The sequence below is a fragment of the Ixodes scapularis genome, unplaced genomic scaffold (assembly GCF_016920785.2).
Source record: "Ixodes scapularis isolate PalLabHiFi unplaced genomic scaffold, ASM1692078v2 PGA_scaffold4__175_contigs__length_147842914, whole genome shotgun sequence".
Classification (NCBI taxonomy): domain Eukaryota; kingdom Metazoa; phylum Arthropoda; class Arachnida; order Ixodida; family Ixodidae; genus Ixodes; species Ixodes scapularis.
In genome coordinates this window covers 63,882,262-63,907,892 of record NW_024609879.1, presented here as the reverse complement: position 1 = coordinate 63,907,892, position 25,631 = coordinate 63,882,262, and the positions used below count along the sequence as shown (strand labels likewise).

The 25,631-nt window shown below is 45.8% G+C and overlaps 1 protein-coding gene across 1 annotated transcript in view; it reads right to left on the bottom strand.

Annotated features, from left to right (window-relative positions):
• Positions 1 to 441: 441 nt before the first annotated feature.
• LOC121047096 (arylsulfatase B-like) overlaps positions 442 to 25,631 on the bottom strand; it is a 98,269-nt gene continuing 73,079 nt past the window's right edge. The window contains exon 5 of the mRNA XM_042293583.1: positions 442 to 842. Within this exon, the coding sequence (XP_042149517.1) occupies positions 714 to 842 (129 nt within the window). The 3' untranslated portion in view covers positions 442 to 713. The remainder of the gene's footprint in view (positions 843 to 25,631) is intronic.

Genomic DNA, 25,631 nt, shown 5'->3' with positions numbered 1-25,631 from the left:
AAATAATTAACTTCACATTAATCAAGCATCGTCATCACAATAACTAACATGGACGTCATGAGACGTCTCATATGAAAATCATTCACATCAACATCATTGACATCATATTCATTATCGTACAACGTCATCGAGACGCTTTGATCTAAAATACTCCACTTCCGTAATATTCGGAAAACAAAAAGAAAAAAACTAGATATAGAAAAATACATGAGGCGTTTGTGCTTTTTTCAGCAATCTAATTGTCAGTGAACTCATTACTTCAAATAACGAATTCACCATAAAAATCCTTTGAAATATGCTAGTCACTGGTAGGTGGCATTAGCACTCGCGGAACAAATTGAGAGTTTATGTCATTGTTCGACTTTGGCGTGCTATTTAAACTAGATCGAGGTGGTTATTTACAAGGTCAGGTAATCAGTAATTAAGTTCCTGAGTTTCATAGTTTTTCCAAACTTCTGGTTTTACGAAATGATTGTGTCTGAGGGTGTAATCCGCAGGCGTATGGAGGTAAGTGTCGAAGAGGTAAGCCTCATCCTGCTTCATTGATCTATTTGACTTATTGACTTATTTGAGGATTGTTTGTCCAAATTTCTCCCCACGCACTTCACCAAAAAGTGCACTCTAAAAAAAGAAAATAGATGCCGAAGAGCGAGAATGACGCCCGTTCAGTACCCGAAGCCTGCTATATTTCGCCCCCTTTTCTGTAGTATTCTTCAGTCTAGCCAGGGAGACCAGACGCCGCCGTGATACTCGGGATACCCCCTGGGATCCTCGGCCACAATACGAGGTGGCACTGCGGTGGCGTTGTAGGCAGCCAACTTGCGCATCATGAAGCGAAGTATCTGCACCACAAAGTAAAGATATATATATATAAATATCATTTTCATTGTCCCACATTTTCATATCCACCATTCCCCCTTTCGCAGAGAGCCCGCTTATATATATATATATATATATATATATATATATATATATATATTATACTAAATCATTGATATCTTTCCAGAGAGCACATATCTAATTACGAGGGCCTGGAGGTGTCCGATCCTAATTATGCGATTTTCATTGGCTTCGGAACTGAAACCTCTTTCTGGGGTCGCACTCAACTACTCGTGTTTGTAAGCGCTCGAACAGGTAATCACTTTTACCTCAACTTTGCAAAAAAAAAAATATATACATTGCAGTAGTAAATTACGCATTACTGAGCGCTCGGACTGGAAAGACGCAAATGTACAGAGCGCGACACTGTTAGTGCGAACAAGCGATCGCCGGTTTTTTTCAGTTTTTCTTTTTGAAACCAAGGGATGTCGTCCAAGTTATTGTAGTTAGGGAAAGAGCTCATTCAGTTCTATAATGTAGGCGATAAAATTTCGTGCTCGCTAATACTATTTAGAAGTAAAAGGTGGAAATGCGCCGATGTCATGTTCGTGCTAGCAGTGTCGTGATGTGTACCTCTAGCGGTTCGGACAAGATATCAAACATTCAAAGCTTATCGCTATGTTGTTAAATATTTATAGACGAAGTTATACAATTTTCAAAGAGGAGATACGTGTTGACAAGGCCCACGAACGCGTGGAGATGAATGACGCCCAATACTCGAAACGGGCTCTACTGTTTCATTAAATAGTTCAAAAAATTGGTTACGACTTTACAACCAGATAACGGCAGGCTCTAACATTCGGCATCTGGTCCACAAGTCTTTGTATTTAAAAATCATGAACCATTCCACTCTTTGAAGGTGGATGACCAGCGAAGTTGTTTAGTACACGACACAGGCGTAACACAAAATTTTGAACAAAGGTACGAACTATCGCCGTGCCGAGGAGCCAGAGGAAACTAGACAAGCGCGACGGGACTCCCACCCGGCGGAAAGTAGACACGCGCGACGGCACCGCCTCTTCAGGAGAGCGAAAGGAAACTTGCTACGCAAGCGCTTCGAACGACGACAAAGAGAGGGCGCGCGAGTTTTGCTGACGCTAGAGTTCCTCGATATGCTCCCCCGAAGGGGGAGCAGAGTTGCGCATTTGTTTTCCCCGCGCCGCCAAGCCGCTCTTCGCCGAGATCCATCCAGACATGTACAAGTTACTCAAAAACAGTAATTAAGTTAAGTTACTGAGTATTTACCTCAAAAGTAATTTGAGTAGAGTAGAAATTACTCAAATAGAAAGTAATTGAGTCAATTACTAACTTCCGTAAAAAGTAGCGAATTACTTTCGAAGTTACTTTTGAAGTTACTTTTATATGTTTTTTTTTTATGGTAAAAAGAAAGTACATAGGTTTTGATGCGTTAGCGAAGTTGTGCTAGCCAAATATGAATCGGCTTGTTATTTTCACAGAAGTGCTTTTATAGCTCGTTCTGCTTCAGCGTGCCAAATTGTTTTGTACTTTTTTGTATGTTTGGCCAATAATGTACTGCAAATGTGTCATTTCTACTTTGAGGTTTAGCACTGCCTGAGCTTGATATTTCAGACAGTGTTTGCTTGTTTACGGTGTTGCGCAAAGTATATATAAAAAAGTACTTGAAGTAAAGTGCAAAGTAAATGAGAGCTAATGTACTTCAAGTAAAGTAGTATGTACACCGGGTGCAATGTACTTGAACTAACGTACTATAAGTACAATATATTTCAAGGTAAAGTACAAGTGCTTTTAACACGATCTTTCATGACGCCCTTTCAATCCCTATACAGTATTTTTTGACTGTTATGCATTGCTCCAGGGGTAATCGGAGTTGCATCAATTTTTTACAGAAATGTTAGCAAATATTGTATAAAGTCGCCACAGAGTAGTTGTTTTACTCTCGCTGACGAGCTATTTGACACGATCAACTTATAAGGCACTTATTTGTGTCTGTCTTATAGCCGCCATTTTTTCACTCAGCGAAATAACCAGATGACATCTTGAAAGAGCGCGTTTTCACACGACGATACGCCACTTCTAGTTTTCGAATTCGGGGAATGTACATTGAAGTCGGGAGTTTTACTTTCTTCGGAAAGTACAAGTGCATGCTCAGAGAATGTACTTCAAGTAACGTACAAGTTTTCTAAACTGGAGTGCTTTATGTATCACGTGCTAAGGTACTTCCCAACACTGCTTCTTTATTATTTTTATTAAAAAAAAATTTGGGGGAATTATTAAGGTTTCTCGAACGGTCTTCGAATCTTTGAAGATCAGCATATTCTGGTTTTGGGAGGAAAGGCAACGCAAAAAGGACCCCTTTGCGTTGCCCTTCAGCACGCGATTCTTCGAATACAGCACAAACTACGGGAGCACAGGATGAGCCTCAGAGGTGCTGCTGCATTTTTTTGCCTCCTTTGAGTGAGGATTCAGTGTGTGCAGCTCCTGTAGTGAGCGAGAGTTTCTACGTTGGGGAAAACCGGGGACTAGCCCTTTCTTCGAATGGGTCAAGTCTCCTTGAGCATCGGGACACAAAGAAACGCCAGTCTTCGGCGCTAATCCCGCAGTTACTCGGCCTCTCTTGCGTCGTGTCTGTTCGCTCCCCGCGGCTTGTAGCAATGTTGTGAAAATTTCGGGGAGTTTCGGACTGTCCAAATCATTTTCCTCCCCCCCCCCCCCTTTCCACCGCCATATGCCTCTCCCTCTTTGGAAATATCAGCTGATCTTCCAACATCTTATCTCTTTTGTGCAGGAATGTTTGTTGATAGTCGAAACAACCACTAAAATTCGAAAGTAATTTGTAATTTGATTAGAAGTTACTAAAAAAAGTAATTGAAGTAAACTACTAATTACCGAAATAGAAATGTAATTGGAAGTTACTAAACTACTCAGAAAAGTAGTTAAACTACAGTAACTTGAGTAGCGTAGTTAAACTACGTACAAGTCTGGATCCATCCCCTGAGGAGAAAAGTATCCAGCGCCGTGCAAGAAAGCCACCTTTATGGTCGCTCCGCCGACGTTGCTCGCGCCCCGGCGTAAGTTCCCCTGCTTTCTCCTCCTATTTTTCTGTTTTCCATGCACGGCGGCGCGCGCGGGGGCGTGCGCGGCGCCGCTTTTCGCCAAGTTTAGTCAAGTGACGAGCAAAGCATCCAGCGCGTGCAGGAAAGCCGGCGCTACGGCCACCCTCCGAGGCTAAATGCGCAACTCTGCTACCGTAGGTAGCTATAGACAGGAACTCTAGTTGACGCACACGAAAAATCACGGAACAGCCATAAACACAGCCTCGCTGTAAAATGTTGTGCAGTAAGTCAACATGCAGTGCAATTTTGTCGCTCTGATCGGCTCGTTTTCATAGAGGTCACATCGCTTGTCTATGGGGGAAGAAAGAGGATGGGTGGCCCGTTCTCAAACGCAATGCGGCTGGAATCGAGCGGTTGGGGTGCATTTTCGCCAACCGCTTTGGGACTGATTTTTCCCAACCGCTTTCGCGAACCTTTAGGCCCCAACCAATCGCAGCGCGACGCTGACGTGACGTCGGTGGCTTTCGAAACACGATGGCATCGGTCGCTGGTCAGGCGTCTAAGGCACTGAGGTCCTAGCGCTGCAGCAGACAAATAAACGAAGAAACGTGATGTTCACGTCCACGACTTGAATTCGCTGCGAAAATAATTGACTCGTAATCGGGCTTCGCTCCGGTGGTTAGGTTCGGGTAAGGTTTGTTTATTAAGGGAGTGGCAGAGCTCGTCGCTGCTCTGCCTTGCCTCTTTGCCCATAGAACATCGAAAGCCGCCCCCGATCGACCGAAATGACAGCTTTTGTACAGACTAAAGCAGTACCATGAACTACAGAAAGCTTTTGACACCGTGCATGACCAACAAGAAGGCTGATGGAGACGTCGTGAGCCTAATTGCCTAGTTAACCCCACCGCGGAACCAGTAGGGTGCCTGCTCTAGCTCGACCTCATTTCTACTACCAAAAGGAACCAAGGAAACCTATTCAAAAATTACACTGTAAGTACCAGACAAGGCATAGGTAATCCAAACAGCGTTTCCTTCAGCTCAACGTTAAACAAACAGCAGACTCGACCGACGTGTGAGTGGGGAGAGGAGATGTCCGTTGCCAACGGGTTAGCCGTGACGGGTTAGCACCGAGCACATTCCCCGCACCACGGTCCAAGAGAGAGGCTGCTCACTACTACGAAAATAATAACAGCGAACAGTGCGGTGCGAAAACTGACCTTCTATCGAGAAAACAAGGTCAGCTATTCATGCGAAAAGTGTCCACTTCGAAGAAAGGGTCGGGGATATTCTCCTTTGCGCCAGCAAGACGCATATAGCTGGGGTTTGCTTGCGTACAAAGTAAAAAAAAAACTACGAACTGATTTTGAAAGTTCGTCTTTTTTTTTCTTTTCCGCTGCCTGAACTCGTGATGCGTGCGGACATAAGAAAAAAACTTTCAGTAACAAAATAGCAAACTTTTGGCTTTGGATCGTAGATTAAACTAGATTTTGGATTGTAATACAAGGGTGCCAAACGCAAGACTAAAAAGGTCACGCGTGATCACCGAGAAACCGCCACCCGCATCTCGGTGTGTTCGAGCGGAGTCTCACGTGAACCGCTTCCGGAGGAAGCGCAGAAGCCAAAAGTGTCTTCTTAACTTACTCCTCAATTTTTTTTTATTTTTTTTTTAGCACGGACGGTGAAGATTTAGCGTTCTGAAGTGCGTAAACTATATTTAAAGTGTTAAAAAAAAACATATTTTATTTTATTGTTTTGCGATTGACGAGGACGTTAGACGCATTCCCGAACATTAAATCCTGGAGTATGAGACACATTATAACGTATTTGCTTGATCCGTTTTGAAAAGCAGAGGGCGTTTTGTCGGGTATACATCCATGTGACCTGCACTCTACACTCTTAGCAAAAAGAGTATCGACAGTCCTCCCTAAGGGGAGGAACGGTCTTCTAACCGATGTTCCTTTAGAAAGGGAGAAATTTTTGTTCCCCGAAGCAGGGGAGCAAATAGTTCCTCAGTCGCCATTATGGCGGCCCTGAATCGAGCATAGCGAGCTCAGTGAGGCTTAAAGGGGACGCTACGTCTCTTTTACGGTACGAGAGGAGCAGTAAATAAAAGCGTAACACGAGCTTTCCGCGAACTGTGTTTATTTCCGAAGCCAGATTCCCCCCGCAGGTACAGAAACTTCCGTTTCGAAAGCAGTTGCTCAGTCTTCTCGTCGACAGCACTGCGATGTTAAACGGAGACAACCGTTACCCAGTTATTTCGCGCCCTTTACGTCTTACCTTTGCTGTTCCTCGAGTCACAATTCCTTCGTCAACCGCACATCACGGAGGAATGGCAAACCAATCCGCGAAACCAAAAGCCGCTCTCAAAAGAATAAACTCGAAGCCGCTGTTTATCGCGTAGCGTGAAAGAAGGTCAAATCGCTTGCCACCAGATGGCAGGGTCAAGCAGAGTAATTGCAAGTAGCTAGGCTAGGTGGCGCTAGGTACCACCCAATTCGTGTTCTACAAAATCTATTTTTATTTTCTTAGGCCACCACTCCGCATCGGGCGCATCGGGAGCCTCTACTATACACACTTGTCGACACATTAAGCATACTACAAGCATCAGGTGAACATACATTGAGCGCATACACATACATGGCACAAACAAACATCAATATAACGACACACTAGTACGAACACTACCGCCAATTTTGCGTTTCCGTCTTTTAGACTGGTCGTTTCGAACGTACGGAATTTCTCGGTGACTCCCTAAGCAATAAAAACTATTCCCAGCATGTTCATTTTTTTCCAGCAATGTCATATCTCTGAGAGTATTTTGAATGGCTCAGGGGAAGAATCTCTTATTAAAAAGTAAACGGTCGATCACGCCGTAATTATTTGAAAGCCAATAAATCAAACCGCTCCAAGGCGGTTCGAAGCATTGATTTTGTTCCCCGTTTTGCGTTTCTTTCCCGTTTAGCATTTGTTTTTCTATTTGTGCTGTCCGCGCACGGCTGCAATCGCCGTCTTGAATTAGTCTCTGTAGAGCTGATATTCACTTAGCTGGAAGTGATGCTTCACGGACAGAGAAATCGCTTTTCGAGCAACCTGAATGCAGTCAAAGCCACGACTTGCGGCAGGTGTTGAGTGTACGGAGCTACGCCGTGTCGAGCTCGGAAACTTCTAGCGCTCATCCCAGCGCACCACTTAACCAGGAAACGTAGTATATTTAAACAGCAAAATATTGGGTAGCTTTTTTGTTCGATTTTACCTACTATTCTTTTTTAATGATAAAATTTCACACTGTAAATACACGCACTTTCCGTCATAATTTTGTACTGTTCAGTCTTTTCCCCAAACCGCAATCGCTCTGGGCGAGGGGACAACAAACAGTCACACTGGCCACTGTGCGATATGAGCTTACTGTTCAGACCAACGTTCCGACATGACTATCCGCAAGTCGATCAATTGCACGTGCCTAATCCCTCAAGCGGTCTTAAACTTTTTAATGTAATGCGGAATGTCAACTTGCGACACCCCGCCCCCTCTGATCACCGCCCAACCAGCGGCATCAACGCCCGACGGTTTACGTCATCTCATCTTGTTGTTACACCACTGATACGCGAACACACGGTCACATCGGCGATAATTCCAGTCTTCTGTTCACATCCCACAAGACTGCCATCACGATGTTGCTGCTTTGTTGCTGACATGCACAAATACAGAACCACGTTGAACGCCGGTTGGCACTCGGCATCGGAAAACAGAACCGAACTCTGCAAGGAAGGCAGCCAGGCAGCCGGAAGGAAAACCTGCCTGTCTTGGACGCAGTTCCTGCGATTTCCATAACGTCGAAAACTTCAACGTAGTTCCGCGTGGTTCCGCCCTGCTACTGCAGTTCAGCGTGGGTCCCGTAATCTAGAGCTCTATAGCCATCCGGCAATGCCCTTACAAAAACGGGTCTCAACATTCTTTTTAATTTTTTTAGACTTCTTATTGACTTTCCGCAATCCTACTCAATTCTTTTATGAACGCACTTTGTTTCGACTATTGTCAAAAAACTTTCAGAAGAAAAAATATTGAATTTTTTGTAGACTTATGTATAAAAAAATTAAAAAGAACTTCTAAGGACGTTTTTCTGTAGGTTATTTTGTAAAAAAATTCAAAAGGAAAAACAATAGATTTTGTTTTGTAGACTTATTTACATAAAAATAAAAAGAAATTGTAACGACGTTTTTTTGTAGGTTATTTTCTAAAAAATAAAAAAAAAACTTATTGACATTATTTCTTTATATTATTTTATAAAAAGAGACATTTTTTATTATTTTATTTGGTCTGCGGTCGTGTGCGGGGTGCGATATGACGGATGTTTTTTTTTCACTTTTTATTTAAAATGTGTTGACTTCTTGTTCACTCTGATTACTTTCTTTTGACTGACTTCCTATTGACATGGTCAACAGAAAGTTTGTTGATTTTGTGTTGAAACTTTTTTATGATATTCTTCTGCCTGAGTCAAAAGAAAAGCTATTGACTTTCTATTAACTTTACGTTGGATCTTTTTCTGTTGACTGCCTGTTGAAAGTGTTATCAGAAATACTGCAGACGTTCTGTTTACTTCCCGTTTAAATTATTCAGTTGACTTTCTGTAGCCAGTGTCAAAAGAAAAACTACAGACTTTCTGTTGAATTTTTATTGAACATAATACATTTTGACTAAATGTCAAAAGTCACTAAGTTTCTCAATAGTATCTGACAAGTTGAGAACTGTAGGGAGGAGCTTCCGTTCTCCTGCCTCCAGCGCGAGCCTTCTATCCTTAACAACTCTTCGACGACTCGCGCCCCTCGAGCTCGACTGCGCAGTCAAAGCCAGAGGTCGGCATTTTAGGTCGCCCTCACTCACCCTCACCCTCACAGCCACACTCACCTAAGCCCTTCACTCACCCTCACCCTCACAGCTACACTCAACTTCAGCCCCTCACTCACCCTCACAGTCACACTCACCTTCAGCCCTTCACTCACCCTCACTGAACTTCACGGCCCTCGCGTGCTCACCGCCCTCATGGCCCTCACGCCCCTCACGGCCCTCACGCCCCTCACCGCCCTCACGGCCCTCACGCCCCTCACTCACTCATGGCCCTCACGCCACTCACCGCAATCATGCCACTCACCACCCTCACGGCCCTCACCGCCCTCACGGCCCTCACGCACTCATAGCCCTCACGCCACTCACCGCCCTCACGGCCCTCACCGCCCTCACGGCCCTCACCGCCCTCACGGCCCTCACCGCCCTCACGGCCCTCACGCCCACTCACCGCTCTCACGCCACTCACCGCCCTCACGCCACTCACCGCCCTCACGCCCCTCACCGCCCTCACGCCCCTCACCGCCCTTGCGGCCCTCACACCCCTCACGCCCCTCACGCACTGATGGCTCTCACGCCACTCAGGCCAGCTTCAGATGGGGCAATTTCGCCCAGAAACTTTACGTCGCAACACCAGCAACAGGGCCGCCCGCGATCACACTCAGCAATTAATTGCTGCAATTTGCCATCGTCATCATAAAATTTTATTTTTCTTGCACTATTTAGACACAATTACGCGTTATAAACGTGTTTTATGCATTTAAATCTCGTTAAGAATACTAATGCACCTTTCTGAAACAGTTTATTTCCAAAAAACGATCGATTTCAAACCAGAACCAAGTCTTTCGGTGTCATCATCACCGGCACGAGGTATCACGTGAAAATTTTTCGTCCCTGATTGGATGCAGCCGCTTCAAACGTATTCGAACTAGGGATGTCGCGAACCACCCTAGGTTCGATATCGAAAGGTTTCGATATTTGCGAAGCGAACTGAGGTTCGATTTCGAAAAATTTCGATATTTTCATACCGACCGAGGTTCGATTTCGAAAAATTCGCAACTTTTGTCCACAGCGGAGTTTCGAATTCGAAAATTTCGAAGCTTTCACGGTTTCTAAAATTTCGAATTCGAATATTTCGAATATTTTTTTACTTCAGGTTCGATAAATTCGAAGATTTCGAAATTCTTTGTAAAAAAAATTCGAAAACTTCGAACGCTTCGAATTTTTATAGACATGAAGTTCGAACAATTCGAAGATTTCGAATTTCTTTTGGCATAAAGTTCGAAAAGTTCGAAAGTTTCGATTCTCTTTTAACGCTAAATTCAAAAAAAAAAAAAAAAAAAAAAAAAACTTCGAAGATTTTGAATCTTTTTAAATCCAAGTTTTCAAAGTTTGAAGTCCGATTTTCAAGTTTTTCTACAGTTTCAGTTTCAAATAACGTTTTCACGACTCACTTGTTTTCACAAAATCAAGTTTAGAAAAGTTAGGGTGTGATATCTAGATTCTCCGAAGTTGGTAAGGCAATTAAATGAGACGACGAGTGTCCCGGACGTGCTAGAATATTTGCCAGTGCAGAATTGTGACCGGGGGTCTTTATCACGCAGTAGTGATTGCACGAACACACTGTTTTACGAGACTCATCCAGTTCGAAACGGCCAGGGGCGAGCAGGAGGTTGAGGCTCAGAGAAACCTTGAAGCGACCTGGCAAACTAGCTCGCCACCCCTTGCACGCTGGTAGTAATCCGATCCGGTGAAGTTGATAATTGTACTGGAGGTTTATTTTCTGGGACGGAGGAATCGCCTCGCAAAAAGCACAAAAGCCGACACAACTCGAGGTCGAGGAGCGTTCCACCATACAAGTGGCGTCGGAAGAGGAAAAACGGGGGGAAAGAGGGTAGCGGGGGGGGGGGGGGGGGGGGGGGGGCTTCAGCCTCCTTTTCCCCCTTGCAGGTATTTCGGACTGTTAAAGAAAACAATACGGGGAAAGAGGGCGTGGTCGAGCTTATTTTAATCTGAAATTATTTATGCATATGTATGGCTACTGTCGCTCTTCACTGCATAAAAGGTTGCGTAGATGGTCATTGTTAGAAACTCGTTGTCAGAAGGCACTGCTCGTCACATGCTTAGTGGTTCGGAAGTTCAAAGCTGTCTTTTCGACCTAAACACCTGTGCCGATAGTAACAAAAGAAAAAAAAAAAAAAGAATAAATGCGGGAATAAAAAGTAGGAGAAAAAAAAAACTATCAAGGATTCGTCGGAAGTGTTCTATTCTTGCATATTCAGAGGTTCAGAACTTCGAAACGAGTTTCTTTTACCAAAATGTGTACAGGCTAAAAAAAAACACGTCCCAGGAACGTGAAGCGAAAAAAAAAAAGTTTTCTTTTAATGACGTGCTGAACTTCAACACTACTAGAAATCTTCTGCCATGAGTTAATTTATTCCTTAACGTGAAAAAACAATAAATATATTTATTGTATTCTGCAGATGGCAATGAAATGTACTGTCTGTGGTGTTAATTTAAATGCGATACCTCAAACAACTTAGACGAAAATAAATATCAAGTTTAGGTCATAATTGCATGCAGATACATGTTTGGACATTGCTTCGAAACTCACGTTGAATAACAATAATCACATCTTAAGACGGCACTTACCTACGCTATACATAGATCATTCTTAAAAAAAAAGTATAACATATCTACCATAAATAGCTCCGGCTGCAGCGTGCTTCAAATCTGGCACAAACGATAATCGTCAAAAACCCGTCATCCGTCCTCGCCCCTTCGGGGATTTATTTCTTTAAACCTAAGCATGCCAGAACATTGAAATAAATGACATTGTCTTTCGTAAAGAACGCAGCACCGCGTGTAAAAGTTCGAGAAAAAAAATTACGAATGTAGCCCACTACTTGAAATCAAATGAAACCGTCCGCCGGTCTTTCGAAGTTCGACGAACGTCGAACTTTTACCCTATAAGTTCGAAGTTCGTCGAACTTCTGACTTTTCAGAATTCGAAAGTTCGAAACTTTTTGAATTTTCTTGATAAATAAGTTCGAAAGTTCGAAATTTATCGAATTTTTTTGTCAGTCAAGTTCGAAAGTTCGACAAGCATCGAACCTTGCAGCGCAATAAGTTCGAAAGTTCGAAAAAGATCGAATTTTTTAGCGTAATAAGTTTGACGGTTCGAAAAGCGTCGAACTTCTTAGCTTAACAAGTTCGAAAATTCGACCTCCGTCGAATTTTACGATATAGACAATTCGAAAAATCGAAATCTTTCCAACCTTCCGAACCGCTTGATTCGATCATCGAAACTTCGATTCGAAAAAAGTTCGCGGCATCCCTAATTCGAACTGCTCCGAGTTGCTTGCTTATTTCCAGCCGTACCCTATCTCAGCAATTCGTGTCGATCTAGGGAAAGCTAGAGAACAACCCGCTATTAACACCAAAATTGCTGAGAAAGATGCTCGATCTGAAGAGAGCCTCACGCACTCACCACCCTCACGCACTCATGGCCCTCACACACCTCATGCACTCACCGCCCTCACGGCCCTCACGGCCCTCACGCCTCTCATGCCACTCACTGCCCTCACGCACTCATGGCCCTCACACCCCTCACGCACTCACCGCCCTCACACCGCTCACGCACTCATGGCCCTCACGCCACTCACCGCCCTCACGCCCCTCACGCACTCATGGCCCTCATTGCCCTCACGGCCCTCACCGCCCTCACCGCCCTCACGGCCCTCACGGCCCTCACGGCCCTCACCGCCCTCACAGCCCTCACGGCCCTCACCGCCCTCACAGCCCTCACGGCCCTCACTCACCCTCACACTCATGAATTTTTCTGGTTCATAAACTCACTCACCCTCACCTCACCGGTGAAGATGAGGGTGAGTGAGGGTGAGTGAGGGCCCTCATGAGTGAGGTTTGCCGAGGTATGGTCAAAGCACGACGGAAGGCATGGGGCGCGTGCTGGAGGCCAGGCGTTCGAAAAACACGACCAGCCGTTCTCACTTTGTAAATGACTATCGTGGCATTATTGACCCTATTCAACCCGTAAAGGAGAGCAAAATAACTATTTTAAAGTGGAGCAACCGCCTTGACTGGCTTCGTCCTGAGTGGTGCTATGCAGAGAAGCGATATCATTTGTTCTATGAGCCGTTTTTGTGGATGTTGTTTTAGCGACTACATGAAATTATTATTAGTTGCACCAATGCTTTTTAGTAAGGGATGGAGTCCACGAACTTCGAAACTGTCTTCCCTTTGACAGACTTTCGAGAAGGAGACCGGAGACTTGTAAACTCAATAAGTGCGGAGGTGGTCACCGGCCAAATGATTGCCTCCAATATGTAGGCTATATAACGCTCTGGTGCTGTCAACAGGACTGTGTTTCTGGTGTTGAGTGCTTGATGGTGTTTGTGTTTGTTTACATTGCTTATTTGTAGGATGTGTATGTACCAAAAAGACACTATTTCCTAACGAAATTCAAAAATATATTTAAAAAATTGAGTGTTTTTTTTTAAACGTTAATCTACGGTTCCGTCAAAAGGAATTCAACAAAATTTATATAAGGGAATTTAAAAGAATGTATGTAAGAAGGAATTCTAAAAAATTTAAGTGTCCATTTTTAACAAAGAGTTAAATAAGTGGTCAATACAAAGTCTAAACCACATCAAAAAAGTTTAAAAAGAAATTCAATACGACTCCAGAAAATTTTCAACAAAAATTCAAAAGAATTTAACTGCAGATTTTTGTAAGGGTGGCCACGCGGCGCCACGAGAGTGCTGCATTCAGCGCCACGAGCGGAGACGTGTGTGTTACTGGGGCGGCCAGTCTGCCCGTCGGGCCGTAGCGAGCAGCGGCGACCCCGATTTCAGCGGTCCTCGTGTGTACATGCGTGCCGTGTCCCTGGTTCTTTCATGTTTTTTTTTTCCTATTTTTTTTTAATACCATAGGGAGCCTTGATAGGTCGAAGTGTTCAGAGCATATTCTAGGGTTGTCATTTGGACGCCAGTTTGAATTGTCTTCACCACTATATAATGATCAGCGCCCAATCGGTATGTGCGCTTAGCTCGTCTTCCAGGAAGTGACTCAACACAACGAGAAGGCAGCGAATCAGTTTACTGTACTACCCGGTTGCCCGTCTTCGAGAGCTGGCAGTCCGGACCCGCCGACCCTAGTTGTCGCCCTTCGTTTTGAGCTCGCAGTCGGAGTCCGTGTCCAGACCTGCGGATCGTCCTCCCCGTACGCCAGCGCTGCGTAGGCTAGCTGTTCCGGGCTATCACAGCCAGGGTCTCGCTGCGGAGCCACTCCGGGATCGTCATAGCCCAGGCCGGTATGGCCAGGGCTCGCCGCTTCCGCCAGTCCTGATCCGAACTTCGCTGGTGGAATGCTCCCGGGAATCGCCATGGGCCAGAGCACCCAGAACGGCTCTATCGTTCCTGCCCAGCCCCAGCCTTGCGCAGCACGCTCTTCCTCTTTCCTCGCCGGCTGGACCCCGCTCGCGCCTCGCTCGGCCGTCCTCTCCTCCCGACGCCCACGCACACTAGAATAAAATTTGGGTAATTAGAACCGAACTCTGCATGCTACAGAACCGTACGCACATTGCAAAGCCTGGTGTAAAATGGCGACAGGCAACGAAGTGTACGTGTAAGAAGGATATTTACGCTTCGCACGAGATTTTTCTAAAAAAAAACTTTAGCATCCTATTTTCTGCACGTTGTCACATTTGTTACCAGACTCAGCATTAAATTTGGTCGCTGAAACAAACAAAACTTTGTGTTACAAAAATCCACTATTTGAAAACTCGCCGGTTTGGAAGGTTTTGGCTGCGACCACGCGTGCCGAACGGCATTAGGAGTGCCGGAACGGGCCGACGGGCCTTTCGCTTAAAGACCTGATCGCCGGATTGTCGACGCCACAGCGAAGCAACAATCGGCCCGATAGTTCCTATCGTATTTCCCTAATGTGATTGTCAAAGCGACTCTTAATACAACTTGTATAATTATGTTATTTTGCCGAGTAGTCTACAAAATGAGTTCGTCCGACCACTTTTCAAGCCTGCACATATATTTTCGTTCACACCCCCCCCCCCCCCCCCCCCCCTCCCACAGTTTCTGTAAAATTCACTTACTTGTTGCGTCGCACTGCAGTAATCCACTTCTGTCGCCGTGTCGCTTCCCAAGATCTCGAATAGAAGCGGTGAAGTTTGACGCTTGAGTCACCTTCGCGACTCTGGCCGTCTTTCATGTAGCAGTAGCAACGTTTATTGTTTGGGGGAACTCTAGGAGGGGGTAGGCGAGATGCCACAGGAACCCGGTGAGGTTATAGAGACGTGAAGTTGGGACTTACTTTTACAAAAAACGGTTCCAAAAAAGCTCTCGACGATCCGAAATGCAACGTTCACACGTGGTTTCTGGATGTGCCTGCCCGCTGCCCGCGCGACCCGCGTAGTCCTGGCTACCCAGTTTCTTTATTTTGCAGCCGCTAGATGGCGCAGTGTGTAGCGCGAAACTGCATTGCAGGTTGCCTATATAGCTCCTACGGATAAAGAGTAGCGCAATCCTTAGATCCGCGTGTATCGCCGACAACATGGCCGACAGATCAGCGTGGCGCGAGTCACGTGGTACTCAGGATTCCAGGAGGCGGCCCGCCCTATGGGAAAATACACGGAGATCGACACAACACGGCTGATTAAAAAAATAAACACCAAGTTCACACTTTTCTAAACTAGTCGGTCGTGAAGTTGGTAAAGCACTAAACACTTTATCAAAGTTTTCATAATATGGGATGCGTGTGAAAATTTTGAGAAGGCAATTTCAAAGGCAATGGCGTTTGAAGCAGACAATTTTTGTATGCAGCAGAGGTGGACTTCCTGGGTTGGCCGGAGCGGGTCACGTGGACGGTGCGACGTCTCCGTGATGTCGCCGCGTCGTCTGCTGCGTGATGCCGCTCAGGTAATCAAAAAAAAAAAAAAAGGAAAAAAATTACGCCTTTACATGGCACGCAACTTAGCGCGAATTATTCTAAAATGTTTATTTAGTATGTCAAAAACTATTGACGTTCCGTACATTCCCCCAATATTGAAGAAACTGATTTTCTCACGTTCACCCTGGGTGTTTTCATCTCAAATCGTGCAGGCAAAAAGGGTCGAACTTTTAATTTCGCTAAAAAAAATATATGTTATGGCGCCGACTCTAAAAACGCAGTAGCCACAAACCGCAAGTTCGTCGGTTTTTTGTGTTCTCGACTTACGAACTTTAAAGGGATACTACAACGAAATTTCGGCGCCTATTTTATGGTCTATATGTGTTCAAAGGAGCAGTATCACATCGAACACACCAATATCTTGTTTAAAAAGTCACGAAAACGAATTTTAAAAAGAATTAAACGATTAGCAAAGAGCACCTGGTGGATGTCGCTAACGCCTCGCTTGTAATGCCCGTCTAGGAACCTTGACAGCTAGTGACGGAGGTTGTCTCGTCTCCGGCCACGACGATAGAAGAGGGGAACGAGGAACTCCCCTCTTCCCGAGAATCCCTTTTGTGTGTCGCAGAAGTCGCTATTGTCCCCCTACAAGATTATAGAAGATTAACCCGTCACTCAAAATTCGTACAAACGCAGCGGCTTCGGTGGCTGGAACGACTAGGCCATCCTCTAGGCGTCAGCCTCGCCGTAGCTCTGCTCGTCTTGAGACGACCTACGTCATGATTGCGTTGGATGTCACGTGGTCTCCGCTGGGCCTTCTCCGAGCGCTTGCCAGAGTGGGCCGTTTATAACGAAAAATACAGCCACCAAGCTCAAAATACAAACGTGCGATTGTCATTTACGGATATTGTGGATCCTATTCAACCTATTTTTGAACACGACGGGAATATTTCAAATATTGTTTAAATATCCCTGTAAAAGAGGCCGCGGCGGAAAGCAGTGTTTTTCACATCCGCCGTGGGTCGGATGTTTCGCTCGATCTCCCGCCGTGGATTTTCAGTCCACATTATATTAACTTTATGCAAGCACTCTGTCAAACTATTTAAAACGCTCTAATACTATGAAATAGTCTTGGGTTTTTTGCTTTTTCTATAAAAATGTCAAAAAAGCCCCCTCGGTCAAATGTTGACGAACTTTGACAATAAAATACTGGCGATCTACTTGGGTTGCATCAATATTTTTTATGTCCACGGAAAGCCTAGAACACGCTCTTTATATATATTATAAAATGACTCAACTGTATAAAATATCCTTTGCGGTACGTTTATGTTAATGTTATGCGAAAACAAAAAAGTACCAATTTTAAAATCAATTTTCTAAAAACACATTTCTTATTTTTTTTTATTTTTTGTTAAGATGTAGATGTGATAGTTGTCTACTCGAAAATCAAGTCGAGAAAGTGTAAGAAAGTGTATAAAATATCCTTTGCGGTACGTTTATGTTAATGTTATGCGAAAACAAAAAAGTACCAATTTTAAAATCAATTTTCTAAAAACACATTTCTTATTTTTTTTTATTTTTTGTTAAGATGTAGATGTGATAGTTGTCTACTCGAAAATCAAGTCGAGAAAGTGTGTATTTCGTGTGTATGCTCTATATTTAAGCCTCAATATCGGAAAAAGCCGTCTTCGTTTTGTAAGACCTAAGTCAGACATAGTGACCCGTGTGTTTCTATGAATTCTGAAAAAGTTTTCTTCAGTTTTTGTCTGCGTTTTGTAATCAGTTATAAACGTATTTAGTGGTATTGAATAGTTATTTATGTTTTGATAAGAGCGGGAAACCACGAGAAATAAATCTAACCGAATCAGCAGGCCTAACTAGAAGACCTTCAATATCCAAGAGGCGCAAAGGTTGTATGTTTCAATTTATAAACCTTTCACTGTAAACTAGCATGACTAGTTATTAGCTTTCATATTACAAAGACATAGAAAGTCACCAAATCATTGATATATTATATACAATTCTTTCCGGAACCAAACGCTAGGGTTTGTTCACCGCACATCGCACAGATCACCAGGGAATATCCTTTCACTTCCGTAATAAACAAAAGTGATGACACAGAAACGATCCGAAATCCACGGAGAAAGTGTCACGGAGAGCGATAGGGAATAAAAATAAATAAATAAGAATAAAAATGCCTAACTTCGATCTTAAAAAAAATTGCGTTAAAACAAAAAAAAAAAAAGATTTAGGTTTGAGTGGTGGCAGGGCGATAGGTCCACTCCTGGTGGAGGGTCAGACAAAGAAGTCGACGACACGTAAAGGTAAAACAAAGAAACTAAGATTTAATAAAGAGGGAAAAACTCAGCCGCACATGGCAAGAACAAAAACCAACTCCTCCGGGCATTCCCTAAACGGGACGCAACCGAATGCGTGCGAACACGCTCTTTACAGCACCGTCATGCCCCTACGCCATGACGAAATAAAACCAACAACTAAACAATGCTAACAAACAGTTAGTCATAAAACATTAAAGAAAAAAAAAAGTTTAGCAAAACCGCACCCGAGAAACAAAGTTCAACGAAGCAAAAAACACACACGAAAAAAAAAAAGTTAACTGACCGACGCCGAGTCCACTCCCACGACACTGAAGCCTGGCAGGATGACGGCGTCCAGATGATGCTCAAATCTGTTCTTCACTCTATTACTCACATTGACGACGACGGCTCTGCGGAACAGTAGCTGTGCGGAACAAAATGAAGAATAGATTCGAGCAGCGATGCGCTAGAAGGTAACCAAGACGTAACATGCCTCGAGCCTCATATTGGGAGAGGAGCTTTCGAGGTAGTTACTGCAGTTACTCAAACTTTCTCTTTCCCCTTTCCTTTTTGAAAAGAACACGTCAGCCGGCGGTAACTTTTATTCTCGGGAGAAGGCAGTAAAGTTCTTGTTGTGGTGGGGAGGGACGTCAGCTGTCGAAGATCCTCTCCCCGATCGCGGCTGGTGGCTTCGATGGCCAGGCAGTGGCAGCGACAACGATTTGATGCTTTTTAACTATACATTTATTAACAAAGAACAAAGGGCCTGCGGACGACACACGTCCGCGACCGACTCCCGGGACCTCTCCCGCTCCAAATCCCCAGACCCCGCTCCTCCGGGGGTCCGCCTACGTCCCCCAAGGGGACACATTCCTTCCGCGCGGGGGCGCCGCGCGCGCTCGCGGAGGGGCCATTTGCTCGCTCTCGCGCACCGCCAGCACCCCCTCCCCTCGAAGAGGTGACCCTCTCGGCAATGCTGGCAAGCGGTGGAAGACAAAACAATACTAATTAAGGAAAACATACGCTCTGATCCTTACACCTCCCCACAAAGAATATTTTTGGGGTTATGATGCTCCAAACAATATTAAATACCAAAAAGGATCAGGCAGGCTTTAAGACAATCAAGTGCCAATCTGGAGCTGCACACAGCAAAACATTACAAAGCGCTCCAGAAATGATGAGCTCGCCTTTGCATACTGAAATTCAAGTAATCTTTCAAGCCACCACAAAGAGCAAAATGTTCCCGCACAATGGAACACAGCAATGCAACAACTCCGCCGAAACGATGCATGCTACTACGAGGAGACAGCAATAGGAATAACGGCCAGTAATTATCAAAACTGTCGAAAGCCCGACTCCAAAATTGGGATTACTGAAACTGTCAATCGCACGACACCAAAACATTGATCGACGCCAGCCGCTGCCCTAGCAGTAAGAACACTGCCAATGAGCCAAAACGGAGAAAATCAAGTAAACGAAAACACACCTCGTGCATATCAGCTTCGCACATGCATATGGGCACGAAAACTCGCCGAAATCAATGCAGTGCTGTTCACAGCGCATACAAAAATAAAAAAAAGAAAGAAAACAAGTTATACAGACAGCGACTTATGTGCCTCAGCGCGCCCGCCAACGTACACTATCACGTCGGCCTGGGTGCGACCACTTCTGTATAGCCATCGTTAGTTCACACAACAGGTCTCCCAACAGGCTGAAATCCCTTCGCTCCCGACCTCCGAGCCCGCGGCCACTCCCCTCGTGGAAGGCTGCTCTAAACTGCCGATGCAGCCGTGCCGGCTCCTCCTTGAACCTTGTCTTCCGAGATGCCCTGTCCTCGGGATCGGTGTTTCGTCCAGTGAAGTCACCGACCTCGCTCGTCTCGGGAACGTCCAGGGTTCTCGTCTCCCTCCTGGGGTCGACCACCGGACACTCACTGATGAGGTGCCCAACCGCTTTACAGGCGAAACACTTCCGCCGCTTCTTGTCTCTGGATTGCTTCGCTCCAGCTTTCTCGGCTACCTTTGGCTTTTCCGGAGCATGTTCGGTTTTTAGGCAAATTCGCTTGATCTCGTCAAAGTGTTCCAGGCACCTGGAAAGCTCCTTCGGCTTCATCCGATCGCCACACTCCGTCAGAACAACGTGCCTTGCCGCCTCTGCTGTCGCCATCACCTTAATGCGATCAGATATCAGAAGGTCCTTGAGCTCCTCGAATGATTTCACCTTCCTACTGTCCAGGTAGGCGTCCAGAAGCGTTCTGGCCCGAACAGACGCGGACCACCATGTTTCGTCTGGAAGTTTGACAGTTTCTCCGAACAGCTCGCGGAGACGGTTAGCGGACAAACCCAGGTACTCGAACACATGCCTCTTCAGCTCGCTGAATGAACGCTGGCCCCGCGTCATGAGCCTTGCGGCCTCCATTGTGCAATCCCCCGACAAAAACTGCAAGAGCAACCTGCCCTCTAGTGCTTCTGGAACCCGGTAAATTTTGAACATGATTTGGATATTATCAAACCAGAGAGGCAATTCCACCACCGCCTTTGGCATCTCAGGTATTACACCGTGCATTAATTTCAAAAATCCTAACAAATCGTCCAAATCCGTGTCCACACAAGAGTTTTGCTGAACCGCCATTACGGTTTCGCCACACAGCTCGTTCACACAGAACTAACCTTGGCACTGTCCAGCACTGGGAAGTAGCAACCGTTCCCTCAATCCGCTCAGGCCCACGCTGACCTTGGAGCTGTTCGGTCGTTCCGGGCCCCCGCCGGAACAATGGTGTCACTACACCGCTTGGAGCTTGAGTCGGTCGCCCTCCCCACCACCCGCTCGCGCCTGGAGGCCTCCGGACGATGTCCCGCCGCAACGCAGTTCACGTTGTCGCACCCTCGGCGATCGGGAGCAGGCACCGCCCGGATTCTCTGACGCCCGCAGCTGGTGGGAGCAGGCCGGGAGGCCTGCGCTGCGCCTAAGATGGCTGCCGTCCTCCACTTGCTCGTCGCCACCGGGTCCAGGTCCAACCGCGATCCTGTCGACTGCGCCAGCGAAGTTCTTGTTGTGGTGGGGAGAGACGTCAGCTGTCGAAGATCCTCTCCCCGATCGCGGCTGGTGGCTTCGATGGCGAGGCAGTGGCAGCGACGACGATTTGATGCTTTTTAACTATACATTTATTAACAAAGAACAAAGGGCCTGCGGACGACACACGTCCGCGACCGACTCCCGGGACCTCTCCCGCTCCAAATCCCCAGACCCCGCTCCTCCGGGGGTCCGCCTACGTCCCCCAAGGGGACACATTCCTTCCGCGCGGGGGCGCCGCGCGCGCTCGCGGAGGGGCCATTTGCTCGCTCTCGCGCACCGCCAGCACCCCCTCCCCTCGAAGAGGTGACCCTCTCGGCAATGCTGGCAAGCGGTGGAAGACAAAACAATACTAATTAAGGAAAACATACGCTCTGATCCTTACAAAGGCCACTCTTCACAAACGGTTATAGTAGACAAGGAGGCTGACTTCGACCCAACTAGTCTCCGGGCAGAATAAACAGAAGTATATTTACCGACAGGCTCGTTTTTAATGTTAATCTCCGGGCTTTGCTGTTTCTAAAAGAGATAACCCTTCGGTGCTATTGGATTTCCGCGGAGAGGGATGTTCGCCGCGTCAACGACACATTCGTACCATTTCACTGGTGACAGAGAGTGCGCTGCTCGCTTTACTGTCACGGGCAGTCCTAGCTAACACAACGAGCGCGAAAGGTCGTGGTCTTCTGCTGGTTCCAAAAGGGCGGGACGTTCATATAGGCCAATGAAGGCGCCGAATCAATACGACGTCTGCCGATTTCTACACATTGAACATTTTACGACGCCTGCTGGTCTCTTTAAAAGTGTTGGTTTTTCTTATTAACTCCTCCAATGTAGCTTGCCGCGTATAATAAAATTTAAATAATCAATAAATAGAACAGGGTGGAACTACTGTATTTTATTTTTTTTTGTGGGAACGTTGAAAAAAAAAGGCGCAAAAATATTTCACCGTTTGTGAAGGCGCGCAATTCGCCAGTCCATTTTGAAAACTCAAAATACGTTTTTTTACGATATTGATGCTTAAATATAGATCATACAAACAAAATACACACTTTCTAGACTCCCCTTTCGTGTAGACAACTATCATATCTACGTTATAACAACAAAAAAAATAAAAAAATAAACATGGGTTTTTCGAGAAAAACGATTACAAAAATGGTACTTTTTGGTTTTTGCATAATATTAACGTAAAAGTCCCCAGAGGATATTTTATAAAGTCGAGTCATTTAATATTATATATAAAGAGCGCATTTTTGGCTCTCCGTCGACATAAAATATATTAATGTAACCCAAGTAGATAGATCGCCAGTAATTAATTGTCAAAGTTCGTCAACAATTGACCGAGGGGGCGTTTTTGACGTTTTTACAGAAAAAAAGCAAAAAGCCTAAAATTATTTCATAATATTAGAGCCTTTTGAATGTATTCACAGAGTGCTTGAAAAAAAATTAATATAATGGGGACTGAAAATCCACGGCGGGAGATCCAGCGAAACATCCGACCCACGACGGATGTGAAAAACACTGCTTTCCGCCGCGGCCTCTTTTAAAATTTGTAAGTCGAGGACAAAAAATCAGACGAACTTGCGGTTTGTGGCTGCTGCGTTTTTAGAGACGACGCCATAACATATATTTTTTTTTCAGCGAAATTAAAAATTCGACCCTTTTTGCCTGTACGATTTGAGATGAAATCACCCCCATGCATTTCTGATCGGAGTTAGAACCCCCGGGCGTTCGCCGCTAGTCGCCGAAAGAGGGCGTTCTAGATTGCGCTACTCTGCTCCGAAAGAGCTATACAGTGATCTACCTTAATCCGCCCTGCGCAATTCGAAGACGGCCATCTTACCCAGTGTACGTAGCGCATCTGCCACTGCTCCGGAACTTCGCTGTTGCTAGCGGTTTCGTCTGCTCGTTTGATAAAATTAGTGCTAAAAACGTTAATGCAACCGAAATGTTCTGCACGTTTGGACTAGAAGACGGAACTACAGGCGGCCTTCGCTGCGGCTGAAGCTCAATCGACTCAACAACATTTATTAAACAACGTGCGCGACCTGCTCGAAAAAGAAAAACGAAAGAAGAAGAGTCGGGAGTGCGAAAGCTTCCTCCCGTCTGCCTGAAGAAGGAGAAAAACGTTTCGTTCCTCCCTTCTTCTCGTGTCCGCTTGGGGATGCGTCAGCAGAAGGGAGGAAGACGCGCCGTTGTAACCTTTTTCCTCCATTTTTTTCTCAGAGTGTAGCCAACGTTAACTCTAGCTGAGTTCCTTTTGTCAATGACATAGGCTCACATAAAAAGGTGAAAGGAATAGGCGCATATGCAGTTTTAGAAGGCACACTTACAAGTCGTTTAGATCCTGCCAAATTGTTGAGTTCGCAGGGATCTTGCTCAAGATCGAACAGGTATGGTGGTTGTCGAGCCACGAAATTGTTGGTCAGCCAGCGTTCGCGGCAGTCTACGACGGGGTTCTCGCTCCACTCCAGAGGCGACCAATTCCGATTCTGTTTCCCGTAGAATGTCTTAAGCACCCGTGCCACTCTCGAGTCCTTCCTCAACTGAGGGACGTCATTCACGGGGCGCGAGCCGCCGGGGAAAGGATAGCGTCCGTCCGGTTCTTCGTCGAACCCTTCACCCACCACGAGTTTGTAATTCTTGTAGCGCAGTCCTGTGATGTTGAGTATTGGATCAATGTTGAGGAGAACTTCCTTGCGACCAGAACCGAAGCCCAGGGTTAAATATCGCCACATGTCGATTCCGTCGATTGATCCCAGGCTTGACACGTCACCACCTGTGAACAAGTTTCACAGACGTTGTTGTATACTTTAGGGTACAATCACTGGCGACATACACATATTTGAAAACCACCCCCCCAGCCTACCCCCCCCCTACACAAAAAATGTACCACATTTTCCGGACTATAGTCCTCACCCGGTACATAATCCGAACCCCGTGCATAATCCGCACTTAGTGCCTCGTCCGAACGTAAAAAAGTAACATGATGTCAAAAGCCCACAAAATATTTTCAAGCTTTCATTGATGGCAAGCTGCTGACGATGATTGTTGACGAGACAAACCTCTATTCTGTGTGTTATGCTGGAGCGTATGGGTAAAATTTTTTTACACTGTGTCAGCATGCTTGCGCAAAGTACATAGTATTCGAACTGAATTGTTGCATCGCCCCTTGAATTAAGGACCTTATAAAATCAAATGTGGTGTTTGAGCCCTATACATCTTATTTAATGTTACAAGAAAATATGTTTTCATTGAACTTTAGACGTATAATCGTAATGTATGCACACAAGAGGCATTCTGGTGTGCATGCCAGGCCAGATTAGTGTGCCGTGGTGTGCACATTAGACTGGTCTGGCGTGGCGTAGTGTGCACATCATGCCATTCTAGTGTGCTGTGGCGTGCACATCAGACCAGCCTAGTGTGTTTTAATGTGCACATCAGACACAATAGGATGGTGTGATGGGCATACCAAACCAGCCTAATGTGTTCTGGTGGGCACACTGGAACACGTTAGGCTGGTTTGATGTGCGCACCACAACACACCAGGCCGGTCTGATGTTCACACCAGAGAACACTAGGATACACCAAACCGGTCTGGTGAATTTTTAATAGGGTGAGCTCACAAAGAAGCTTTATCATACATAAATGAACATTAATATAGTCTATTACTCCTAAAATCCTTCACGATTTGACACAGTGAACGATCTAAAAAAATAATTGTATTGTCCGCCCCTGTAAATAGTCCGCATCGGGTGAATTTTAAACTTTCAGACATGCATGGTTCGCGGATGATAGGCTGGAAAATACGGTAATTACAATTTTTTTAGCGCAAACAAACAAACAAGTCAAAAACAACAACTACACAAAAAAAAGTGAAAGCCGTTTACAACTCCCTGTAACGCCGGATTAGAGCGCAGCTCTTGAGGAGGAAGAGGGGAAAGGTACTGAGGGGAAGGTATATCCTTCCTCCCTCTTGTCGCCTCCTCATCCCGTCTGCTACTCCTCCCTCCGAGGGGCGTCGCCGTCGTCTCACGAGGGACACGTGACCTCACAGGGGTCACGTGACCTCTATGAGGTCAGTGACGATGCCGATGACGTCATCAGTGACGATGACGATGCGGATGCCAATGGCGTCATCACTGACGTCATTGATGACGTCATCACGGACGATGACGACGCGGATGCCCAGTCACGTCACTGATGACCTCATCAGTGACGATGACGATGGCGTCATCAGTGACGTCACCAGTGACGTCGCTGAAGACGTCATCAGGGACGATGACGGTGACAATGCGGATGCCGATGACGTTATCAGTGACGTCACTAATGACGTCATCCATGACGATGACAATGACTACACTGATGACGTCATCAGTGACGTCACGCGTCTTATAATGCACCGCGCGGTTACGCCGACGGCGACGGCGACGCCGACGCCGCTCAAGCCCGAAACGGGCGCCTAAGAGCTGCGGTCTAAAAACAACGACGCTTTGCTGAACGCTTAGCCTCCACCCAAATGTAGCGCTAGCCGTCCGGAGCAGATGGCAAAATTTTGACA